The following is a 22,500-nucleotide window of genomic DNA, read 5'->3' as shown; positions in this document are numbered from 1 at the left end:
GAGAAGAGCGAGTTAAGGGCAGAAAAGTACATTAAGGTATGAGAAGTAGGGGATGTTTAAGGAGGGAGAGTGCAGTGGCAGTTTAGGTATTTTAGAAAGAGACAGTGATGGGATCTGTAGGTTTGCTGGGCAGCAAATCTAGCTACCTTGTTGTAGGTAGATTCGAGTTTGTGAGGATTTAAGAGTTGCACATTAGACTGGGAAGAAGGTAGGTGTCACTTCTGGAAGAATAATAATGAGAATGTTATATGAAAAATGATAAATAGTAAAAAAAAAATAGAAATGTGCATATATTTCCCTGTAAATTTCTACTTTTTTAAATATGTAAATAATGTTTTTTATGTTGTGTTAAATACAGGACCACTGGTCTTTTTTACAGGTGTTGTAGTATCTATTACATTGACTTGAATTACCACCAACTCAAACAGATGGACCTTGGTTTAACACCTTATCCAGTAAAATGCACTTTAAAACACTATGCCATTCCCACAAAAGTAAAAGAAAATGTATCCACAGAAAATAAGTGTTTCTGGTTACTTTACACCACTTTTAAACTGACAAACAAACAAACAAGTGATCCATTTAAAAGTATGTTACAGTCTTGATACAGTCTGTAAAAACACAACACTCCTAGCTTTAAAATAGTTTTCCAGAAGAAGAGGAAAGTAATACATCATCATCAAAATTAAGAAAACTGGAAATATTTAAGGGGAACTTCTCTGCCCAAAAAAAGGAAATACAAGCCAACCGTCGATCCTCAAAAGCCTCACAAAGGCATACTCTTTGGTGGCAGTAAAGCGCTGAAGGGCTTCCTGCACAAACTTGTCTTTTAGTCATCTCAGCTCAAACTGCCTGACAGTTTAGGCAGATGGAAAGTGCCCTGAAGCTTTGGAAGCTGGCTGGCTGTTATATCCTTGTCTGGATATAAACCAGACAGCTAAAGCTACTGCAACCATGATCAACATGACGAACATTAAAGGATTATGTCTCAAACCCAAACCGTAGTCAAGTATTGACTATAGTAACAGAGATAAAACAACTGGAAATGGGATCCTTAGAAAAGGCTAGAAGCAAATTATTTCATAGAAAAAAAAATTGGAAATTGTGGGAACAATACATGCAAGGGAGAAACAAGGTTTAAAAGAAGGCAGGATATGAATAAGCTATATGTCTGACTGACAATGACTGGGTAGCTTATAAGTGATATATAATGTTTGCAACTAAAATTATGTCACTATGGTTTGTGATGCACAATGCTTGCAACTAAGATCATGTCAATATGGTTTGTTTTCATTTACATAAATCAGCTTCATGAAGAGCCTTGTTACAGTACTATTAGTCAGATACTGAACTGCATCTCCAGTACATTTAAGAGTTGGCGCCAATTTTTTTTACAGTTTTCATTAGGGCATGCCATCATTATGACATCTTATTCTTTTTCACTCTCACAGACAGATTACAGAGAGTTAAAAGACAATAATATCAGTTAAGGATATACTAAGAAAAAAGGTCTATGAAATGTGACTTCTGTTAAATTAAAGGCAGCTGAGAAGGAAATTATGTGCTTTTTTAAATGGTTAGCATTTGCATTTTAATGCAATATCAATGTTTGATTCATAGCAGTGACTTTTAAACAAACAGATGAAGAGAGTATTAACTAGAAATCGAAATTTGAAGCATGTTTGTCCATCTCAAACACTTAAGACACTCAAAAACACACAGCTTTTACACAGACAAATAAAAGCAATAAAAAAATTGACACTACCTCATTACTATAGCAACTGGCAGTAAATGTTATGAAAATTATGCCATTTCCAAAATAAGCAAAAACAAGGCTTTGTTAGCCATTCACTTAGTTTGACTAACTTCAAGAGACTTGTTTGTATGTTTTGAATCACGTGACATGAGATTTGGACAATGATTTAGATTATAATACAGCTGGTAGGTTTTATTAAACTCTTGCTCCTATCTAGACTAGAACATAGAGGGTTACGGTCAGGGTCTCTTATAAGAACCATGTTATTACATGTTCGAGACATGGATGCCACAAAATTCACCTTGAGTGTGAAGCTCAAGAGGTGAATCTTGGCATCCATGTGGAGAACACATAATAACAGGTTATGATCAATGAGACCAGATGTAACTCTTTGCAGTGCATGAAGTTTTATCTACTCTATGTACTAACTATTACAAAAAAAAGTGTTTTATTGGCTTTGAATGCCAGCAGAAAAAAAAAAAAAACGGACAGTTTTTAAATACTGGCCTAATTTAAATTAAGTTACTTACAGAATGACATCTGTAAACTTGTTTGAAGACAGGAGAAAAGATATTTCGGGACTGTTTTTAGTGAAGGGATGACCCTTTCCTTATACCAAACTGTAACAGTTCTTAGGGGGTATGTAACATCTGTTACACACCTTTGAAAGCACTGTTACAGTCGGGTCTTGTGCTACCAAAGCACGTAACAGGTTTGTCCTTTTTTTTATTTTGGGGTGCAATCACAGCACTCCACGCAAGTCCAAAACTTGTTGAACTCTGATATTCTAATGGCTCTGCCTCCCAATGTCCTGTATTAGTTTTAGTATTAACATGCAGGCAGAATGTACTTACAAGACTGATGAGGCCAGCATTAATTAGGTTTAACAGTAATGTTTAAATAACTGCAAAATAATTAGGTGATTGCCAACATGTTAAACTGGAAGTTTGGCAAAAATATTGTGTGTTAATATTTTGGGGTCTGACTGTGAAGCAGCATTTGCTCCAACACTCATATCCTACCAGCAAGTTAAGGACAACAGGGGAAAGATCCACTAGCATTTGTGTTTGGCTGGAGTTCTAACAGTTTTCCAGAACACCTTGCAGGGGTCTTTTACATCAGTTCTGAAAATATACCATTTGGAGCATTAATACTTTTTTTTTTTTACATCTGCTGCTATGTGCTATGCTAATATGATATGATATACTTGTTTTCTTATTAGTTTTTGCATCTTCACAAAAAAGCTATTTAAGGTATGCCCTTTTATCTCTGTTTATCTAAAGAAGTCCCTTTTAAGTATCTGAAATAAAAGAGCCATAATGCTTTTCCTTGTTTCTTTCTTACCTGTAGTTGGTGCATTTTTATTTTTCATATATGACAATGCAGTGGCTGATTGAGAAATCATTTATAATAAACACTGATTGTTGTCTGCAGAAAGACTTGCTGTAACTTACATTACAGGCAAACAGGCAGGATTTACTATAAAATGGTAATGTACTTTGGAGGGCAAAAATGGAAACATGCCACCTTGGTGTACCCTAAGTGAGGAAATAGATCTGTGTATAATAATGCCCCTTAAACAGACTTATGTTATACACTGTGAAACAATATTGGCAAAATACTATGCTAGCCTGAATAGTACAGGTAATGCATTTCACACATAGTGAGATCATCTTTCTTTATATGGTGTACCTAAGGACATGTGGAATACTGTACACATATCTGGAGGCCATACATGGGAGAAAAATGAAGCAGTCAGACAGCCTTCAAACAAAAGTATTACCAAAATGATTAAGGGAATGCGGGGCTGATGCACGAAGACTGAGCTAGAAAGCTGGGGATGCATGCATTACAAGAGGGAAAAGAGGTCTGACTTGAAAGCAACACAATTTCACGAAAGCAGGACAGGGGACAATGGACAAGAGCTTGCAGCTTAAAGAGGAGCAGTTCAAGATAGCTTTAAGAAAATATTACTACAAGGAGAAGGTGGTATTGCTCTGGCCTGTATTATCTGAGATGGTGGTACACAGCAAGTCATCAGTGGGGCTCAGAGCTGTTTAATGTGGAATAAGAAAAGGATGGGGAGAGGATGAATGGCTGTTAAACAGCAGTGAACTATAACACTCTAGCTACTACAAACTGCAACACTTCTTCAGCTAGTATTTTTATATAATGACATATTTAAAAACTTAGCATCCCGCACAGATGTATGCTATTTAGTACTTGATATAAGCTCCTTTTCTTTGGATTAAAACAGGAAAAACCCTTTGTTTTATTCTGTGTATACATTTTAACTCCTAACCTTTGTTAAACTCAAGGCTGTTCAAAGTGGAGCTATGAGAATAAATGTTCACACCTCTTATTTAAAATTGCTGATTCTTTATACAAAGACTGCAGCAGCTCTACATTAGCAGTGCAAAAAACAGTCCTTCACAGTTCCACTCATGCTAGATGAATGGCTAGTAACTACACTATAAATAACATAGTGCCTGTCAGAAACAGCTGCCAGTCAGCAGGCTTTCAAAAACAAAAGCCAGAGTACCTTTTTGGCTAGGCTTATATAAGGCCCTACGGCCAATAGCCTAGTACCTACCTATGAACTATTTCAGACTGAGATGTGACAGGCACACCTAGGCTAAAATTAATAAGACAAGTGAGCAAATTAACTATTTTCAAACAACAACTAAAATGTAACTGATAAAACAGCATGCCTGCAAGTACTTCAGAGATTTTGGCTAGAAAGCTCCTGTAATGTAAGGAATTGTTATGTATCCCATCTAATGAATTAGGACTAATTTATCTCTTTTCATATTAATTGAAATGCTTCTCTGGAATTGAACTGCAAATTAATTTGCTTTGTCAGTAATGAGTTGCACCTACCAGAAAATTCAAAATAATCTGTTCCTAAATGGAAGTTCAATATTGTGCTATATATATGCAACTATTGCTAATGTTTATGTAAATAGTTCTACACTCTGCTGTATGTTTAGTTGTTTAGTCCAGCCTCTGTGGCCTGGGCCGTGGCTGAAAAGGGTCCTTGGACCAGTCCAACTACCCAGTCAACAAATGTTAAATAAATTAATACATAAATAAACTAGGTAAATGTCCAGATATACCTTAACCACTGACTAGGAAAAAACTAATACAAATACTGCACCTTAGAAAGGGAATCCCTCAAAGTGCTTCAATAAAGTTCATTTATCAACAAGCCAGTCAGTCTCCATTCCCAGCAACAGTAATAGCTAGAAGAGCCTGTTCAAATTAAAAAGAGCAAACTGGCCCATCTATAAAAATGCAAGTAACTAAGAATGAATATATACTTTTAGTAGCCTAAAGGGATTACTCTGTACTTTAAGTGTTAGCCACAAAGTTTGAGAAATCATTTTATCCTCAAATCCTCAGAGACTTGCTTGGCTATAAACATCTGCATTAGAAGCTGAAGCTAAATGAAACTTGCAGTAGTGCATTTTAGTATTCTGTTAAGTACAAACTTGCAGTTTTAAAAGTACTGTATTTTCATTTTTTCTGTTTCCTAATTGTGCGTTTCTGAACAGTGTGCTGTGTGTCTCTCTGCAGTTAGTTCCCCACCCTCCTTCCCTGTTCTTGTGTTGGTGGCTCTGGAATTGCCTGCCCCTCCTGTAAGTCTGTACTAGAACACTCCTCCTGGGTCCATCTCATTAGCTCACTTAACCAAGTACAGTGAGATCATATTCTGAGTCTAGTGTTCACTCTACTTAATACATAGAGAAGATTTGAGAAGGCCCAAAAAAATTGCACTTTATTCATTTGCTTTTACTATATTTGTCTTTCCTCCTACTTTATTTTGCTTTTCTTAAAAGTACTCAATTTTATTTATTCTGCTGCATTTATTACTGCTTGGTAGTAGCCTGATTAAATTGTAACTGTTATTCTAAGTCTTTTGGTTTAAGCACTTGGGCTTCATACAGGCGGTTTTACATTAAGAAGGATTGTGGTCTGCACTATTGTGGCAGGACAGGTAGCTTACATCCTTCTAAGTTGGGAATTGCTGATTGAAGGCCTAGTGTCTGCTATTCTAAAAGTGTATTAGTTCTGGCTTAAGCACTTGGGCTTCAGGCCAGTTATTCTACATTAAGAAGGTTTGTGGTCTGCACTCTTGTGGGAGGAGAGGCTGGATTCTGCCCTTCTGAGCTGGTAATATCTGGTCACAGGCTTATTGTTCCTGTTTATTTGAACTGTTTCTTTCCAAAACTGGTGCAGCTTGTTGCTGTAACACAGACCAGATTCAGGCCTGCTGAATCTAGCTTTGTTTGTATAACTTGAGCACTGATCCAGGCCATCTTTTTTGGAGAAGGTTCCCCTGCACCCTAGTAAGCAGGGGTGTGCAGTTAAAACTTCTGATTGAAGACTGCTGGAACAGGGGGTCAGTTTTGAGGTTTTTTTCTGGTTAATTGGGTAACTTATTTAAATCAGTTTGTTTGTTTTCTATTGTTATTTATATATATATATATATATATATATATATATATATATATATATATATATATATATATAAAATTGCACTTTATTCATCTGCTTTTACTGCATTTGTGTTTCTTCCTACTTTTTTACTAGGGGCATTGACTACAACTCTGATCTGCGATATATAACAATAAGTATCCTTTTCTGTGGATATAAAGTGTTTTTTGAGTGTATCTGCTTTATTTTCTAAAAAACATATATATATATATATATATATATATATATATATATATATATATATATATACTTGTTTCCCATCTTTCTAAGCTAGTATAGTCCAGTTTTCAGGTTAGTGCTGAATTCAGGACTGTGTTAGAAATCTCTGTGTTTGCCCATACCTTACTTGGATAGAAGGAAGTTCTCTGTTCACCTGTAAGAGAGGGGAGATTTGAGCAGCCTATCTGTCCCTGGAGGAGTGGTTTCAGGCCAGAAATTAGTAGTTTATTGGCCATTTTGGGCTAATTTCTATCTCTTTCATTTCCCTGCTATAAATACCGTATTTGCCCAGTTTTGAGCGCCGGTTAGCTAGGGTAAAACTATTCCCGGCTCCACAAAGTCTCCTCTTCAATTTTTCCCCTTGGAACTAGGAAAACCTTCAACTTAAGCACTCAAGCCATTCATTTCTCAGCCTGGCACTTGCTCAAAACGTATAGCAAGCACTTATAAACCCTAGCACTAAACCCTCCTGTACTGTACAGAAGGACAAGGCTCTCTATTCGACCTTACTAGCCATCCAGTAAAACAGTTCACTGTACCTATCCAGGCATGTCCAAAGGGCAGTTTCAGGTGTACTCTCCAGTCCAACTGGTGAATCTGGGCATTTTGAGGCAATGTTACAACTGCCACATGTACACAGACAATCCCCTCCTACCACCAAACACTAATATATGCGAGAGATGCAATTATACAGCCAAACTGGAGGCTAAGCTCTCTCAACCCAAGACTGGATCAGACAGTCAAGAGGAGAAGGGAATACTTGCATCACACCACCAGTCTCACATAAACCCATTAAAGCAGCACTGGCAAAAAACACACATAAACACATGAAAACATATTTGGAGGCTCTAAATAAAAATCTGCAAAACCAACAGATACCTCCAAAGCAAACATCCAAGCAACCTCCAACTCCCAACACAAACCATGAAACACATACTTCACAAAACCAGTGTGCCACACAATCACAGCCCTTAAGGCAAAATAACATACCCAACATACTAGTAATAGGTGACTCTATAGTCTGGCACACAGAAGTCCCACTCACTAGGCTGAATAAGGAGAAGGTTACTGTTAGCTGCCTGTCAGGCGCCAGGATCCGCCACATAACACAAGCACTCAGGTCAGTCCAGAGTAAGTACAAATATGACTCTATCATTGTCCATGTTGGTGTGAATGACCTGAGCTGTACCTCTCTGGACTACATGAAAAGAGACATGGAAGAGCTCTCTGATCACGTAGCCCAGGCCGGTATGACCCTGATCCTGAGTAGCATCCTGCCCTCACCAAGAATGATACCACGGTATAAAAAATCATTCTCGATTTCAACAACTGGCTAAGTTTCTGGTGTCATTCAAAGGGGATAAAGTGTCTGTCCGCCTGGGATGACATGCTCTACAAGCCACGCTGCTTCGTTAGAGACGGCTTGCACCTGTCAGCCTTAGGCTTTCAAATACAGGCCAAGGCTCTTGCCATCCCCATAGTGCCTTTTTTAGGCAATGCTCAAAAGACAAACCCACCGCCGTAAAGAGCACAAGTAACAAAAAACTGAGGGTAATGCTACTCAATGCCAGAAGTCTGAAGCTCAAAATGCACACACTCGAGGCATTCCTCAGTATGGAGAAAATCGATATATGTGCAGTAACAGAAACCTGGGTTAAGGCTCCAGAGAGCACCCCAGCACAACCAGGCTACAACTCATACCATACATTTCGGCCACAGAATCCAAACCAAAATACAAAAGATGGGGGCGTATCCATATTCATCAGGGATGCTTCAGAGATAATCCACGTGCAACTAACAATGGGCAAACCTGCAATTCAAATTGTAGCTTGGTACAAATCACCCACCATGTCCCAGTACCCCCATTCCACATTTCTGGAAACACTGGGAAACATAAAGGTCCTACCAAACACCCTAATATTGGGTGATTTCAATTACCCAAACATTAACTGTGAGAACTACTCAAGTACCAACTCCCTTGCCCAACATTTCCTAGAATTTATAAACTCAAACGCCCTGGTTCAACTGGTCAACACTCCCACCAGAGGTGACAACATATTGGACCTGGTCATCACCAACATGGGCAACCAGTGTTCCACACCAGAGGTCAACCCCTCGCTGGTTAGATAGGACCATAAACAAATCATTTTGGATATCCACATTCTGCCCCCAACCCCGGACAAGAAAACCACCGTGAAAAACTTTTCAAAAGCAAACTTCATGTTACTTAAGACTGAGGTGGAAAGTTTCAAAGCCCCCATGCTGAAGGATAACGCTGTCCAAGCTGGAAAATCCTTTACTAATGCATTCTAAGGGCACCTACAAGAATGCATGGATCATGCCATCCCAAGCAAAACAAAGACTCACTCCTCCAAGAAAAGGTAACCATTCTGATGGACTCCTGCCATAAACAAGCTATACAATAGAAGGAGGAAACTAGTACAGAAAAGAGTAAAATCCCAAGAAGGGAAGACATCCCTGATCAGTATCAGCAAGAAACTACGATCCCTCATAAAATCATCCAAGGCGAGCTTTGAAAGAAAAATTGCCAAGGACTCCAAAGATAACCACAAGGCATTCTTTAGCTATGTCAAGAATCTAAGTGGCAATGCTCAGATCTGCTCAGAGTTAGTGCAGAATGGCACAAAATACACTGAACCAACCGATATCGCCAACATCCTGGCAGACAGGTACAGCGCAAACTTCACCCCCCTCTCACCCCTAAAAGGGCCAATAACCATACCAGAAGAATGTAGAGTTCCTGAAATCACAGACACTCAGGTTAAAACAGCCCCCTCCAAAGCCAAAAACACAGCATCAATGGGACCGGACTGTTTCTCAGGCTGTGTCCTACATGAGCTCAAAGATGAACTAACCCCTCACCTAAACACACTGTTCAAACACAGCCTCTCCACAGGCTACATACCCATAGAGTGGCACACAGCAACGGTTATTCCGCACCACAAAGGTGGAGCCACAACAGACCCCGGGCCTGACTAGCTTGGTCTGCAAGGCTATGGAGCACATCATCATGGAACTCATTAACAGAGACATTGGAAACCTCCAAACACTGGACCCTACCCAATTTGGCTTTGTTAAGGGCAGATCATGCCTCCTAAACCTGGTGGACTTCTTTGAGACAGTTACCAAGGCTATAGATGAGGGAGAGGTGGTACACACAGCCTACCTAGACCTCGCAAAGGCCTTAGACACTATTCCCCATCCTAGTATTATAGACAAGCTTACCAGCCTGAACATAAACCCCTACGTCACAAGATGGGTTGCCAAATGGCTCACGCACAGAACCCACATGGTGAGAGTTGCGGGAGCTAGGTCCAACTCTAAACCGGTTACAAGTGGCATTCCACAGGACTCAGTCCTAGGACCCCTACTGTTCGGCATACACTTCTCAGAGGTAAAGGCAAGCACAGGAGGACTGTGGCTGACCAAGTTCACAGACGACTGCAAACTAGGGGCTATAATTGACTCTCCGGCTGACAAAGACATCCTCCAAAAGGGTCTCACTGAGACAGATACCTGGTGTCAAAATCATGGCCTCAGCTAAATGCCAAAAAGTGCATAGTCATCCCCTTTGGAAAAAACAAAGTACCCACAAACTACCACATAGGTGGTAGTCTCCTAAATACGGAAGACGTAATAAGGGATCGGGGGACCCAAATAGATAGTAATCTCACCTTTGATAATCACATTGCCAAAGTGCTTAGAAAATCCTTCTACGTGGCCCATCTAATCACAAAAGGGTTCACATCCAGATCAAAAGAGGTCATCGTGCCCCTCTACTCATCACTCATCAGACCCATCATAGAGTACAACATCCCATTTGGGATGTACCTTACAAGACACCTGCAACAGCTGGAAAGACCACAGAAGTACCTCACCAAGAGGATCACTGGCCTCAAACAGATGCCCTATGCAGCTCGACTGAAGAAATTACAGCTGTACTCGGTTGCATACTGCCTACTCAGAGGTGATCTCTGCCGGATATAAAAGGCCATGTCCAACCCAGAATGGATGGACATGCTCCACCTAAAGAAAACCTTATCCCCGCGAGCCACACGCTCTAGGGATCTAAACCTCACCACAACAATAAATAGGACATGCTGGAGGGATAGATCCCTGTCCTAGAGACTTCCCATGCTTTGGAACAAGATCCCAATCTATATTAGGCAGAGCTCCGCGCTAACACTCTTCAAAAGAAACCTTGACGAGTGGATGGGAAACAGAAAGTTTACGTCGGGGATCACTTCAGTGGCTCTGCTGGACAGAGGCACAGGGAACTAAGCTAAGGGGGCGGCGAAAGCCAACACATTCTGGCTAGGCTTATAAATGCCTTTGGGCAGACAGGCTAGGACCTACCTATGAACCTATTAAATAAAACCAGCTTAGAGATATGCTAAGACATGATTTAAGCAGCAACCAGGGAACTGAAAAAATAGACTCAAAAGGCAGGAAATTCCTCAGGCCACAGTGTGATTAGAGCTAGTTTGGCCAGAATCTGATCAACACTTCCAGGGAGTTCCTTTTGTCTTTCATCTGCTCAGCCTAATTTATTTATTTGTTCATCCCTTCACACATTAAGAGTAATCAGTTATCCATTCAGGGCTAGTTTACAACAAACTTAACTATTTCAGGATTTTGGTGCAGAAGATACTTGAAATACTGGGTGAAAGGTGGAATATACTCTGGATGAAATTACATGCATGTTTGTGGCACAACCACTCAAACATACATTGCTAGCAATTGACAATTTACAGTAGCCAGTCTGCTTAAATATGTAAGAACTGTAAAATGGAAGTATGCAAGTTATGTTTACATTACATTTCCTTCAGTAAGATGCATAAAATGTGGTTGTGAAGCAAAGACGTGCAGAGAAAGGACACTGATGATGCAAAGCAACACACTACATTAGAAGACACAGAAGTAAGCAAGGCTGATAAAAGAGATTTACCCAATTTCTCTTAGTTCTGGCCCGTTCAAGCAATTTTCGTTGAAGTTCTTTTCCAATACCATGTTGGAAATTTTTAACGATTTCTTGGGTTCTCCGAAGTTCAGTTTCATTGACAAATGGCTTTACTATACCAAAATGAAAGAAATGTAGACTTAAAACATACATCAGCTCATACAGGTAAGTCACTAACCTCATTCATAAAATAAACAGCAAGGAAAATTATCATGCATGTGTGAAACAGTTAAAAGTTCAGTGTTCCCACACACGACTGCAAACCACAGAATATTTCAGGTAAAATAGTACTATTTAAAAGTACAGCATCTAACTCTAGATTAAATAATCTTCGATGATGCAAACACAGTGGGCAACGGTACAAATAATGTACTTTTACTTCACATTATCCATCTTTTATGAAAGAAAATGATTTGGATTCTGTTTGCTCTGCAAAAACAGATAGTTTGGCTTCAGAAAACACCCTTGAGAAGCAGTGCTGTTGTTCATCTGAAGATTTGCCAAATGTGATCTGTGACTGCACACAGCTGTGCAAAGTTCTTCACAGACATCTGACCCTTTAATTTTTCCCTTTTTCTCCCAAAGCACATGGACAAATTTCAATAAATAGCTTAATACACTTTTTAGCCAAATGTCAGACAAATTCATTTTGTGATATTAATACATCACTTCTTTATCATTGCAGTTATCTTCTTGCTCATGAAATATATTTATTTACTTTAGAAAACTAGAAGGTAGTTGAGAAAAGGGACAGCTCCCATCACATCAACAGTGTTCCTAGCTTAATTAGCATTCTAGGTCCCAGTGGAATGGACGGGGGGAAGTGGGTCAAATGGCTGACAGCCTGTTATCCTCAGAAGAGGACTTGGAGATACTGTACTACCACCTCCCTCTCATAACGCATACAGGGCATTATGCAGCAGAACATGCAACATATGCATGTGTTGACTGCACTGCATGCCAGCTTCTCAAGGGATACAAGATCTTCATCGACTCCTTTTTCCCATCCTGACATGGGGTTGTGGTTGCCAGATCAGCTTAAGTCAATGTGACCTAATCACCTAGTAAGCAATGATAACTTTTAGCCTTCATTGACAGATGGACCTTGGATTATCATCCCCCACAACAAAATTAATCCGCACTGGAATGAGGGTACTTTCTAATGGGAGGTGCTAGACAAGCAAAATGGAGGGAATAAGAGGAAGATGTGGACAGTGGCTAACTGGGAGCCTGAAGGAAAAATGTACAAACATATAAGTGGTACAAGTCTCCATACATACGGTACTGCTAACTGTCAATATATAAAAAAGTTTGCATGTGAGGTGCAGATGCCTCATATGCATTTTATACCCTCCTATACTTCAACAAAGTCAGTACCATGATTGCAAAATTTTAAAGGACTGTAAACTACACATGAGACTGGCATATATTACACACACTGCTGAACAATTACTGAACTTCATCCAATCTAAATCTATTAGCATTCTTCCAGCCCAGTAGTTAAAGGCTATTGTCTTCAGTACAGTATCAAAGAAGGAATGCGAGAACTTCATATCTGTTTTTCTCTCTACTGTTCATTTGCTTATTTCTCTTTTTCATGTATTTTTACATGTTCATAAAACATTGTCTGTTCAGTCTTTACAACAGTAATTCTAATTTAAAATCAGGGACATTACACTGAAGTATTCCCTCTGAGTATGCAAATACAGGCTGTAAATATGATATAAATAAATGCATAAATCCTGCAAAATCCTATAAGAGTAATTTATTACAATAAAGTCTGAAAACAAAAGTCAGCATTTAGGAATCCTTCTATTAGACCAAACAAGCCTAAGCACTCCTGAAAATGTATTGAGCTATGTGTTTTAAGGGTCTATGTTCGGCTATCAAAAACATAAACCCTTGAACAGCTAAATATCGAACTGAAAACATCGTTATTGAACATTACTGAAGAGCAGGAACAGTGAAAAAAAACTTCATAGAATGACCCTAGTTAGCCAACAACCAGGAAGTAATGCGATGCACAAGGCAAGTGAAAGAAACCTTTTAAATCTGCCCTATTCCCCACTGTAGTGCAATCTCAGAGTTGGTATAAATAGTTAGAGGGGTGTGGCAGCGCAGCTCTCCACATTAGGGACTGTTGGGGGCAAAGCCCCCCACCTTGGTTGGCTGCATTCACTATTTTGGCCAACTATGGCCAGTCAATGAAGTTTTTTTCCCTGTTCTTGCTGTTCAGTAATGTTCAATAATGATGTTTTTAGTTCGATATTTAGCTATTAGAGGATTTACGTTTTCGACAGCCAAGCACAGACATGTATTTTAAAGCTTGCAGAGCTATCTTAATGAGGCCAAACAGTCTTGAACTTCTAAAATACAGGTTTAAAATGAATTCACCACTGTTGTCACTGATCATGAACTTTCAAACAGGAGTCCAAAGAAAGAGAAGAAAATGTGTTGCTTTACATAATGATATGTAAAGTTATGGAGCACACAGCACAATTTTGGAGAATTAATTATTCTGAGAGACTGGATTTGAGTTTCCTTATATTTCTGAAAGTATATTCATCATTTAAGAATAAACATTCTGCATCTTTTAGGCACCTGGTATCTTGTCAGTTGTAGCTTTAGTTACAACACATATACCACGGTGTACCCATCAATGGGACAACGGGCACCCTCAGTCTAACTGTAAAATATTGCCAGTGAGTATAGGACTCCAGAATGCAAAAATCTGAGTAGTCAAACTTAGAAACATTAGCCCATTACTTACATATTAAATCTTAATCAAGAAAGTGCAAACACAGGCTTCTTGACACTGGTATGCTGCAGTAAAGTTTCTTAATAATCTCCATAACCCTGACAAAAAAATAACAGACCATACAATACATGTCAAAATAGCTGTCAAATGCTACATGGGATCACACACTAGGTTAGCCTCCCATGTGGGACATTTTAAGCATAGCCAATTTCCCTTTTTGAGCTTGAATTAACCTACCCCATTTGGTTAGATTGGCCTTACCCTTCCTACCATAGACAATTTGAGGGGACACATGCATGGGATAAAGCATTTAAAAAAGCTACAGGTGACAACTCTTTTGAATAGGTAACAAATATCAGAGTCTGACCGCTATTTTAACAACTGTAAAACTACTGTCAAACTATGTCAGTTCAAAGATTAAAACAAAGCTACTAGATGGCAGCTTTTCCCAAGCAATTTACAAACAGAACTATTTCTTCCTTTTATGTTTCTTTTCCACTGCTATAACGCGATGCAAAATGTCACAATAGGGCCTCCTCAACATGTCACAGCTCCAGATAAAATAGCAAAATGCTTATCACCACTACAGAACAGTGCTAGATTGTGAACTTGTGTCCCATCTTATAAAATACAAAGCAGAATATCTCAGCTGCAGACCACACAGAAATTACTACAATGCCAAATAATGCTTTAATTGCTATTTTACAACACTGCATACCACTTGTTCATGGCTGTGAACTGCAATTCAAAATGCTAAAGTTGGAACAGATGTCAAACTGAACAGATGCAGTCAGACTAGTACAGACTAGACATTTAGAAATAGTGCTCAACATCACAGAACAGCACTACAGTTCTTAAAAAATATGGTTTCCACTAACAAAATGCAAATCAGAATCACACAGTTGCAGTTATAGAAGTACTACAATGTCACATATTGCTTTTGGAATTAGTGTAAAACATACACACAAATATACTGGCACACAAACAAGCACACCATCATACACAAGTGGACGTTACAGGGAATAAATGATCTTTCAAGGTTGGCGAGGGTCAGTGCTTCAATACTCATGGGTAGTCCTTATTTCCCCTGTAAGACCCCCTTGTCTAGCACTACTGTTTACATAGAAATGGTGAATGCAAAGAAACAAGGAATTTACCGAAACATACCACGGCTATGTACTTCAAATTACTGCAGTCTAATTTGTCTAGATAAGTTACAGACATGAGAAGCTACAACTGCACAGTATGGAATTTAGGACAGATTGTGATCCATCAGAGTAAATTAAATTTTATGGGGAAATGCTGAAAAGGAAAACAGAAACAAGAACAGATAGGGGTGAGTATGACACCAGGTAAGACATGAAGATTTCAAGTCAGAAAGGTTTTTCTGTGTGTGCGTGTGTGTGTGTGTGTGTGGGGGGGGGGTGAACCACAGAAAAAGAAGTCGAAGACAAAACTACTGACACTAAAATATATCGCAGGAAGGAGGGGGAAAGAGCAGACTGCATACAAATTACTTTTTCTCTGCATGGACAGGTCTCACAGACTCTCTTTCTCATCAACTACCTTTTATGTTTCTATATGTTTATAAACAGATGATTATATACTTTAGATGGATAAAACGCATTAGATTCAACCGACTCTTTTTAAGGGTGATCTAGAAATTTAGTCTGGGTAAGTGACTTGTCCTGTAATAAGCAGTATGCAAAAAGAGATTAAAGGAATTCAAAGATTACTACATGAAGCTTATTGACAGTTCATAGTTGTAATCATCTATGCTATACTGCCAGATATGTCAAGTATGGAAAAGGTACAGCAAGTTCAGACGACAGCATTTAATGAGGCAGATGACATTTGCTCTGTGCTAGATGCAACTGGTGCCACTGCAATCAAAAGAAAGGTTCATTGGTTCATAAGAAATTACTAGGCTAATGGTTTAAGAGTCCTTACCAGCCTAGACATTACCTGTATTTTATCAGATTTTCGATCCCTAAGGGCTACAGGATGGCTTAGATTTGTGCCTATTCCTTTCAGTATTTCACAGACTGCCCCTGTCTATAAGGGACATGGGCACTACCCACAAGAGTGAATTTACAGCTCCCCATCCATTGATCCAAACTGCATTTGAAGAGGGTCAGGGAAGGGCTCTGCTTTACATGAAAAAAGCCTGTTCCAGAGAAGGAGCAATCTCTGAGACACATCTGTCTCTCCAGCTTGTTTTGTCTGTGTCACAGACCAGGTTTAGATCTCTAGATATGGTGACCATCATACAGTTTGTCTTGCATATGGGTAACACTTCCATCAGGGCTGGATTTGAGAGTGCCTTGTAGGTTAAGCATAGATCACCCCTTAATAGCTGAAGGAAACAGAGTAAAGGGATAGGGCTCTTAGACTAGTTGTTTACATCCTGTATTTTTTTTGTAAGGGACCTCGGACCTCGGAGGCTGCTCCAGCTGTTGCAAGTGCCAGTCAAGTACATGACAAAATGTGCAGTGTACTTGGTTACTGGTCTGATGAGGGCCAAGTACAATGGGACCATAACTTCCTTGGATATGGATGCCATGACTATTTATACATTGTGCCACATAGGACTTCCTCATCACTGTGAACACATGACGGTCAAACTTCAGGATGCTATCTATTTGTGTACCCAGATCTCTCACTTCTGGGTACACTCTTAGTGGTGTGCTATTAATGTAATCTGCAGGGTATTTGACTTCCCAAAGGGTATGACTATGCATTTTTTTGGATTTACTTTTGGGCCATGGCTCTGGCACCATCAACTGTCTGAGTCAGACCCTTCTGAAAGATATTTGCATCACTGGAGAATTTGGTGATTGCCCCCAACTTGCAGTCATCAGCAAACCTAGTAATCCAACGGCCCTCTACATTAACCTTGACTTCAGAGAAGTATATTCCAAACAGGAGAGGTCCCAGCACTGAGACCTGTAACACACACCACTAGTAATTGGCCTCTTGCTGGATCTGGATTCACCCACTCTAACAACATGTGTACTATCCGTCACCCATCTGGTGATATAGGGATTCATGCCCAGTTTTGTGACTTATAAATACCAGAATGGGGAACTGTGTCAAATGCCTTCGCCAGGTTAACGTAAGCAGCATGTTGTGTTTTACCCTCTGTGACAAACCAAAATGCTGCCAGCCCAGGTAGCTGGAATTTTGTAAATAATTCAATGTCATTTGTGACTATTAATATGATTTTTATAGAAACGTAACAGAAGGAAATACTGCCAGCCCAGCTATCTGGAATTTTGTAAATATTTCTATGTCAAGGGCACAGGTGAGTAGTAGTACCCAGGCTGACAGTGAGGCACCACTGCCAGAGAATACCAGCCTTCCTGTGGAAGGGGAGCTGGGAAGGGTTACAGAGAGAGAGTTGAGACAGGCTCAGTTCTCAGACCCTATATTACAAGGCCTGAGGGAGGTAGCTAGTGATGCACCTGATTCTCAAGGGAAAGGGGAATCTGTATACTGGGACAAAGGGTTACTGTATAGAGAGCGGACCCCTGAGGGAGGGCTAGAGGGTGAGAGAATATAGCAGTTGGTAGTGCCCAGAGCCTACCGTCTGGCACTTCTGGTCATAGCCCATGATATTCCCTCTGCAGGTCATATGAGCATAAAACATACAAAGAGACGTACTATGCAGAACTTTTATTGGCCTGGGATTTCCAGGGATGTAACAGGATACTGTAGGAACTGTGAGTAGTGCCAAAAGGTGGGCAAGGCAGGAGACAAGGTGAAAACTCCTTTGATCCCTTTGCCTGTGATTGAGGAGCCATTTCAGAGGGTGGCTATGGATATTGTGGGGCCTCTGAGTACCCCAAGTTGCACAGGGAAAAAGTATATCCTCGTAGTAGTAGATTATGTTACCAGATACCCTGAGGTAGTGGCTCTGTCCTCCATTGAGGCAGAAAAGGTGGCAAATGCTTTGTTAGAAATTCTCAGCAGGGTAGGTTTTCCAAAATAAATACTGACTGACAAACGTGCCAATTTCATGTCAGACCTGCTGGCTTGTCTGTGGAAGCACTGTGAGGTGAAGCACCTAAAGACCACCCCCTACCATCTCCAGACTAATGTGAGAGGCTAAACTCTATACTCAAGTCCACGCTACGGGCATCTGCAGACCAGTTAAAGAGGGAGAGGGACAAATATTTGCTCCATCTGTTGTTTGCTTACAGAGAGGTGCCCCAGGAATCCACAGGTTGTTCACCCTTTGAATAGGGTGAGGGGACCTCTAGATCTGATTAGAGATGAGTGGGAGGGTGAATGTGAATCCCATAAGGAGTCTGTTGTGGCATACATCCCAAACCTCAGGACAAGGCTCTGGGAACGCATAGGCTTGGCCCAGGAGAACCTGGCAGAAGCCCAACCGCAGAAAAATTGTCTGGCATGACAGGAATGCTCGAGATAGAGAGTATGTTGTAGGGCAGCAGGTAACGGTTCTCATTCCTGTCAGGCACAACAAGCTGCAGGCAGCTTTGGAGGGACCCTACAAAGTGGTAAGGATGGTCAGTGATGTTAACTACATGGTAGAACTGCTAGGCAGGAGGCAGGGGCACAAACTGTACCATGTTAATATGATGAAACCTTACCATGACAGGGAGGTCCTTGTGCTAAGTATTTGCAGTACAAGGCAGGAGGAGTCTGAGGGACATCTATGGCTACAGGGAGCCAGCCAGGAAAATCCCAAATTACTACGGTGGAGCCTAAGGTTGCAGGCATATGATGGGACAGTGCAGCACTGTACTGGGGTCAGCAATACCAAGGCAGCTGTAAACTCAAGACAGGGAATGGGGTAAGGTATTCCCAGATATTTGCAAGCAATGTTTGTCAAGGGTCATTCGAAAAAGTAGCTTGAGTTTTTTTGGGGGAAGAAGTGTGACAAACCGAAATGCTGCCAGCTCAGCTAGCTGGAATTTTGTAAATAATTCTATGTCATTTGTGAATATTAAAACAAAGTTATGTTCTTACCATAATGTTCCATCTATGTTGTCGATCTGCTTTCATTCTTGACAGTTGGGTTCTGGTTCCATCCTCGGAACCGAACTGGCTATTGTAACAAGCTCGCACCAGCCAGAAACTCTCGAGCTAAGGTTACCCATAGTGGCTCTCTTCCCTTCCCTTCAGATCGAGTTTGCCCGTAGAAAACAAAAAGTGGAACCTTTGTCTGAGCACCTGCCCTACTACTGCACCAGGACTAATTCCGATCCACCACAAGCCTTTGGAGGGGGCAGGAAGGTGGGTTGTCAAGAATAAATTAAGTTCAACAATTGATGGAACGTTATGGTAAGAACTTCTTTATCTGATGTTGTCAATCTTCATTCATTCAAGACAGTTGGGACAGAGTCCCTAGCTATTTTATGTCCCCGGAGGCCCTATGGAAGGATATTTCTAAGCACCACAGATCCAAAGGATGCTCTTCCCCTGGAGACCATATCCAATTTGTAATAAGTGATAAAGGTATGGGGGGTAGCACACGCAGCTGCTGCGCAAATGTCATCCATGGAGGCTCTAGAATGAAAGGCCACCAAAGTGGAAACTGACCTGGTAGAGTGAACCTTGACTTTAGTTGATAAACTCATTTAATTTTGATGATAAATAAAGGTATTAAAATTTCTCAACCATTTCAACAAGGTGAATTTGGAAACTGGTTTGCCTAGTCGAGGACCTGAAATGGACAGGAACAGTTGGTCCGATTTTCTGAAGGATTTCATTCTGTCCAAGTAAAAATGTAATTGTCTGTGTACATTCAACAAACATAAACAATGTCCTTCTTTTTTTTGAAAATTTGGGAAGAAAACTGGCAGGTCAATGGAATGGTTAATATTTGAGTCTGAGACAACTTTGGATAGTAAGAGGAGTTAGTCCTAAGGGATAGTCTCTCTTTATGAAAAATGATGTATGGGCATTTTACACATAAGGCTTGCAATTCTGATATTCTCTTGGCTGAAGTGATGGCTACCAGGAATAAGGTCTTCCAATATAAAAATTTTATATCACAGGTGGCTGCTGGCTCAAAGGGCTGATGAGTCAAAGTTTGTAAGACTATCATCAAATTCCAATGTTCAATGGACTCTTTAAAAGGTGGCTTTAAATGCATAATTCCCTTTAGGAAGGTTTTGCAGAGGTGGTGAGATATCACAGAAAAATCATCAAAGTCATTATGGAAGTTTGAGATAGCTTCCAAATGAACTCTAATAGTAGAAGCTGAAGCTCCTGATTGGAGTACAGTTGACAAATATTCCAACACCTTATTAAATCGAGGCTGAAAAGGGGTCTAGCCCTTCTCCTTGAAACCAGATCACAAATCTTTTCCATTTACTAAGATAAAGTTTCCTTTTGGACAGTTTATGAGAAGCCAGAAGTATATTTTGTACTGGGGAAGATAGATTATTCTGCCTGGCAATTACCAGAAGTGGAGGTACCAAGCGGTCAGACTGAGGGTTTGTAGGATGGGATGGGCCAGCCCCTGCAAATGAAACAGGAGTCCCAGAGTTGGGTACAGAGTCCACAGACAGAGAAACATGTGAGGCCAAAGAAAGGGGGAACCAGGACCAATTTGCTTCTAAGCCGTTGTGCTTTCTTCAAGAACTGGAGTATTAGAGGAAAGGCATAAAGCATTCCCGGGGGACAATCATGTAAAAGAGTATCTCTCGGATGACTCCCCCTGAGGGGGGATTAGCTCAAACTAGCTGCTGCATTTGTGGTTCGTGGGAGATGTATACAGATCACAGCAAGGCTGACTCTGACGACGGAAGATCTCCGTCGCTACTATGGGATTGAGAGACCACTTGTGAGGCACGAGACTGTATCTGCTGAGTTTGTCCACAATTACGTTGGAACTCCCGAGAATGTGGACTGCTATCAGAAAGCGGCTGGAGGCGGTCGCCCATTGCCATACTCTCAGGGCTTCCAGACATAATGACTAGGATCTGGTTCCTCCCTGTTTGTTGATGTACCAGACAACAGACATGTCTGATTGGATAGCAACTGTCGTCGACAGAAAGGCAGATTGAAATACTTGCAATGCTAAAAGCACCACCCTCAGTTCTAGGATGGGTTGGGGGAGTGGCCTAATGGTTAAAGGTGTTTGCCTTACAAACACAAGGTGCAGGGTTTGAGTCTCACAAGGGATAACTGGCTAGGCTTAAAATGGCTCGCAGGGGCAGTTAGCCTAGTACTAACCTATGAACTAACCTATGAACCTATATGCAAATTGGCCTCTAAGGAGGACAAAGTGCCTTGGACTGGCTTTCCCTGAAAATGCCCCACCCCATCAGGGATGCATCGGTGGTCGCTACAGCCTTGGGCTGAGGGGGTGAAAAGGGGAGACTCCATTACTCTTCTTCTAGCTTCATGCACCAGGTCAGATCCTGCTTGCATCAATTTGTTATGCAGATTGGATAAGACATACGGTGTGACCACTGTGACGCTAGGAGTCATTGAAGCAGCCTCATATGAAACTTCACCAGGGAACTAGGGTGATTGTCGCTGCCACTGATCCTAGCAGTTGTAAGGACTAAGTGAGCTGAGACTATGTCTTGAGAAAGTATCACACGGAGCTTACTTTAACCTTTGAAGTCTGTGAAGACGTAGAACAACCACACAGGAGATTGTGTTGAATGTTGCACCGATTAATTCTATGCATTGAGTGGGTGCCAGTTTTGACTTTTCTTTGTTTATTGAGACGCCTAAGAAGTCCGCCAGCTCTAGAATGTAGTATAAGGCTTGAAGCAGTAGATGCCTGGAGGGGGCGGTAAGGAGTCAATCGTCTAAATATGGAAACACACAAAATCCTTGCAGCCTCAGATGAGTTGCTAACACTGCCATACATTTGGTGAACACCTTGGGGGCTATGGTGAGACCAAAGGGCAGTGCGAGAAATTGGTATTGATTGGCTCCCAGACGAAAGCAGAGGTATCTTCTGGAGTGCTTGCCCATTTTTATGTGGTAATATGCATCCTGAAGATATATCGAGCACATCCAATCATCATTCTCCAGAAATGGAAGGATAGACTGAACCGTGACCATGTCTGTCTGACAAACTTGTTCAAGATACTGAGGTCTAGAATCGGCCTCCAGTCCCCTGTCTTTTTTGGCACTAAAAAAAATCTTGAGTCAAAACCGGATCCTATTTCATCTGGTGGGACTGTTTGGATGACTCATTTTTTAAGCAGATTTTGAATTTCTTGAGCTGCTGCATCCCTCTGACTGGGTGGAACATCGGGGATTCGCTTTTGTGGCCTTGGATAAAGATCGAAGGGG

General features: G+C 40.7%; 1 protein-coding gene across 3 annotated transcripts in view; it reads right to left on the bottom strand.

Moving 5' to 3' along the window:
- Window positions 1-22,500, bottom strand: part of CROT (carnitine O-octanoyltransferase) — a 1,004,553-nt gene that overhangs the window by 891,438 nt on the left and 90,615 nt on the right. For all 3 annotated transcript variants that reach the window (XM_044067515.1, XM_044067513.1, XM_044067514.1), the window contains exon 3: window positions 11,442-11,566. In XM_044067515.1, the coding sequence (XP_043923450.1) occupies window positions 11,442-11,566 (125 nt within the window). The remainder of the gene's footprint in view (window positions 1-11,441; window positions 11,567-22,500) is intronic.

The sequence above is a fragment of the Protopterus annectens genome, chromosome 3.part1 (genome assembly GCF_019279795.1).
Source record: "Protopterus annectens isolate FY-2018-M chromosome 3.part1, PAN1.0, whole genome shotgun sequence".
Lineage (NCBI taxonomy): Eukaryota > Metazoa > Chordata > Ceratodontiformes > Protopteridae > Protopterus > Protopterus annectens.
Note: the sequence above shows the minus strand (reverse complement) of the source record. Positions and strands in the feature narration are given on the sequence as shown.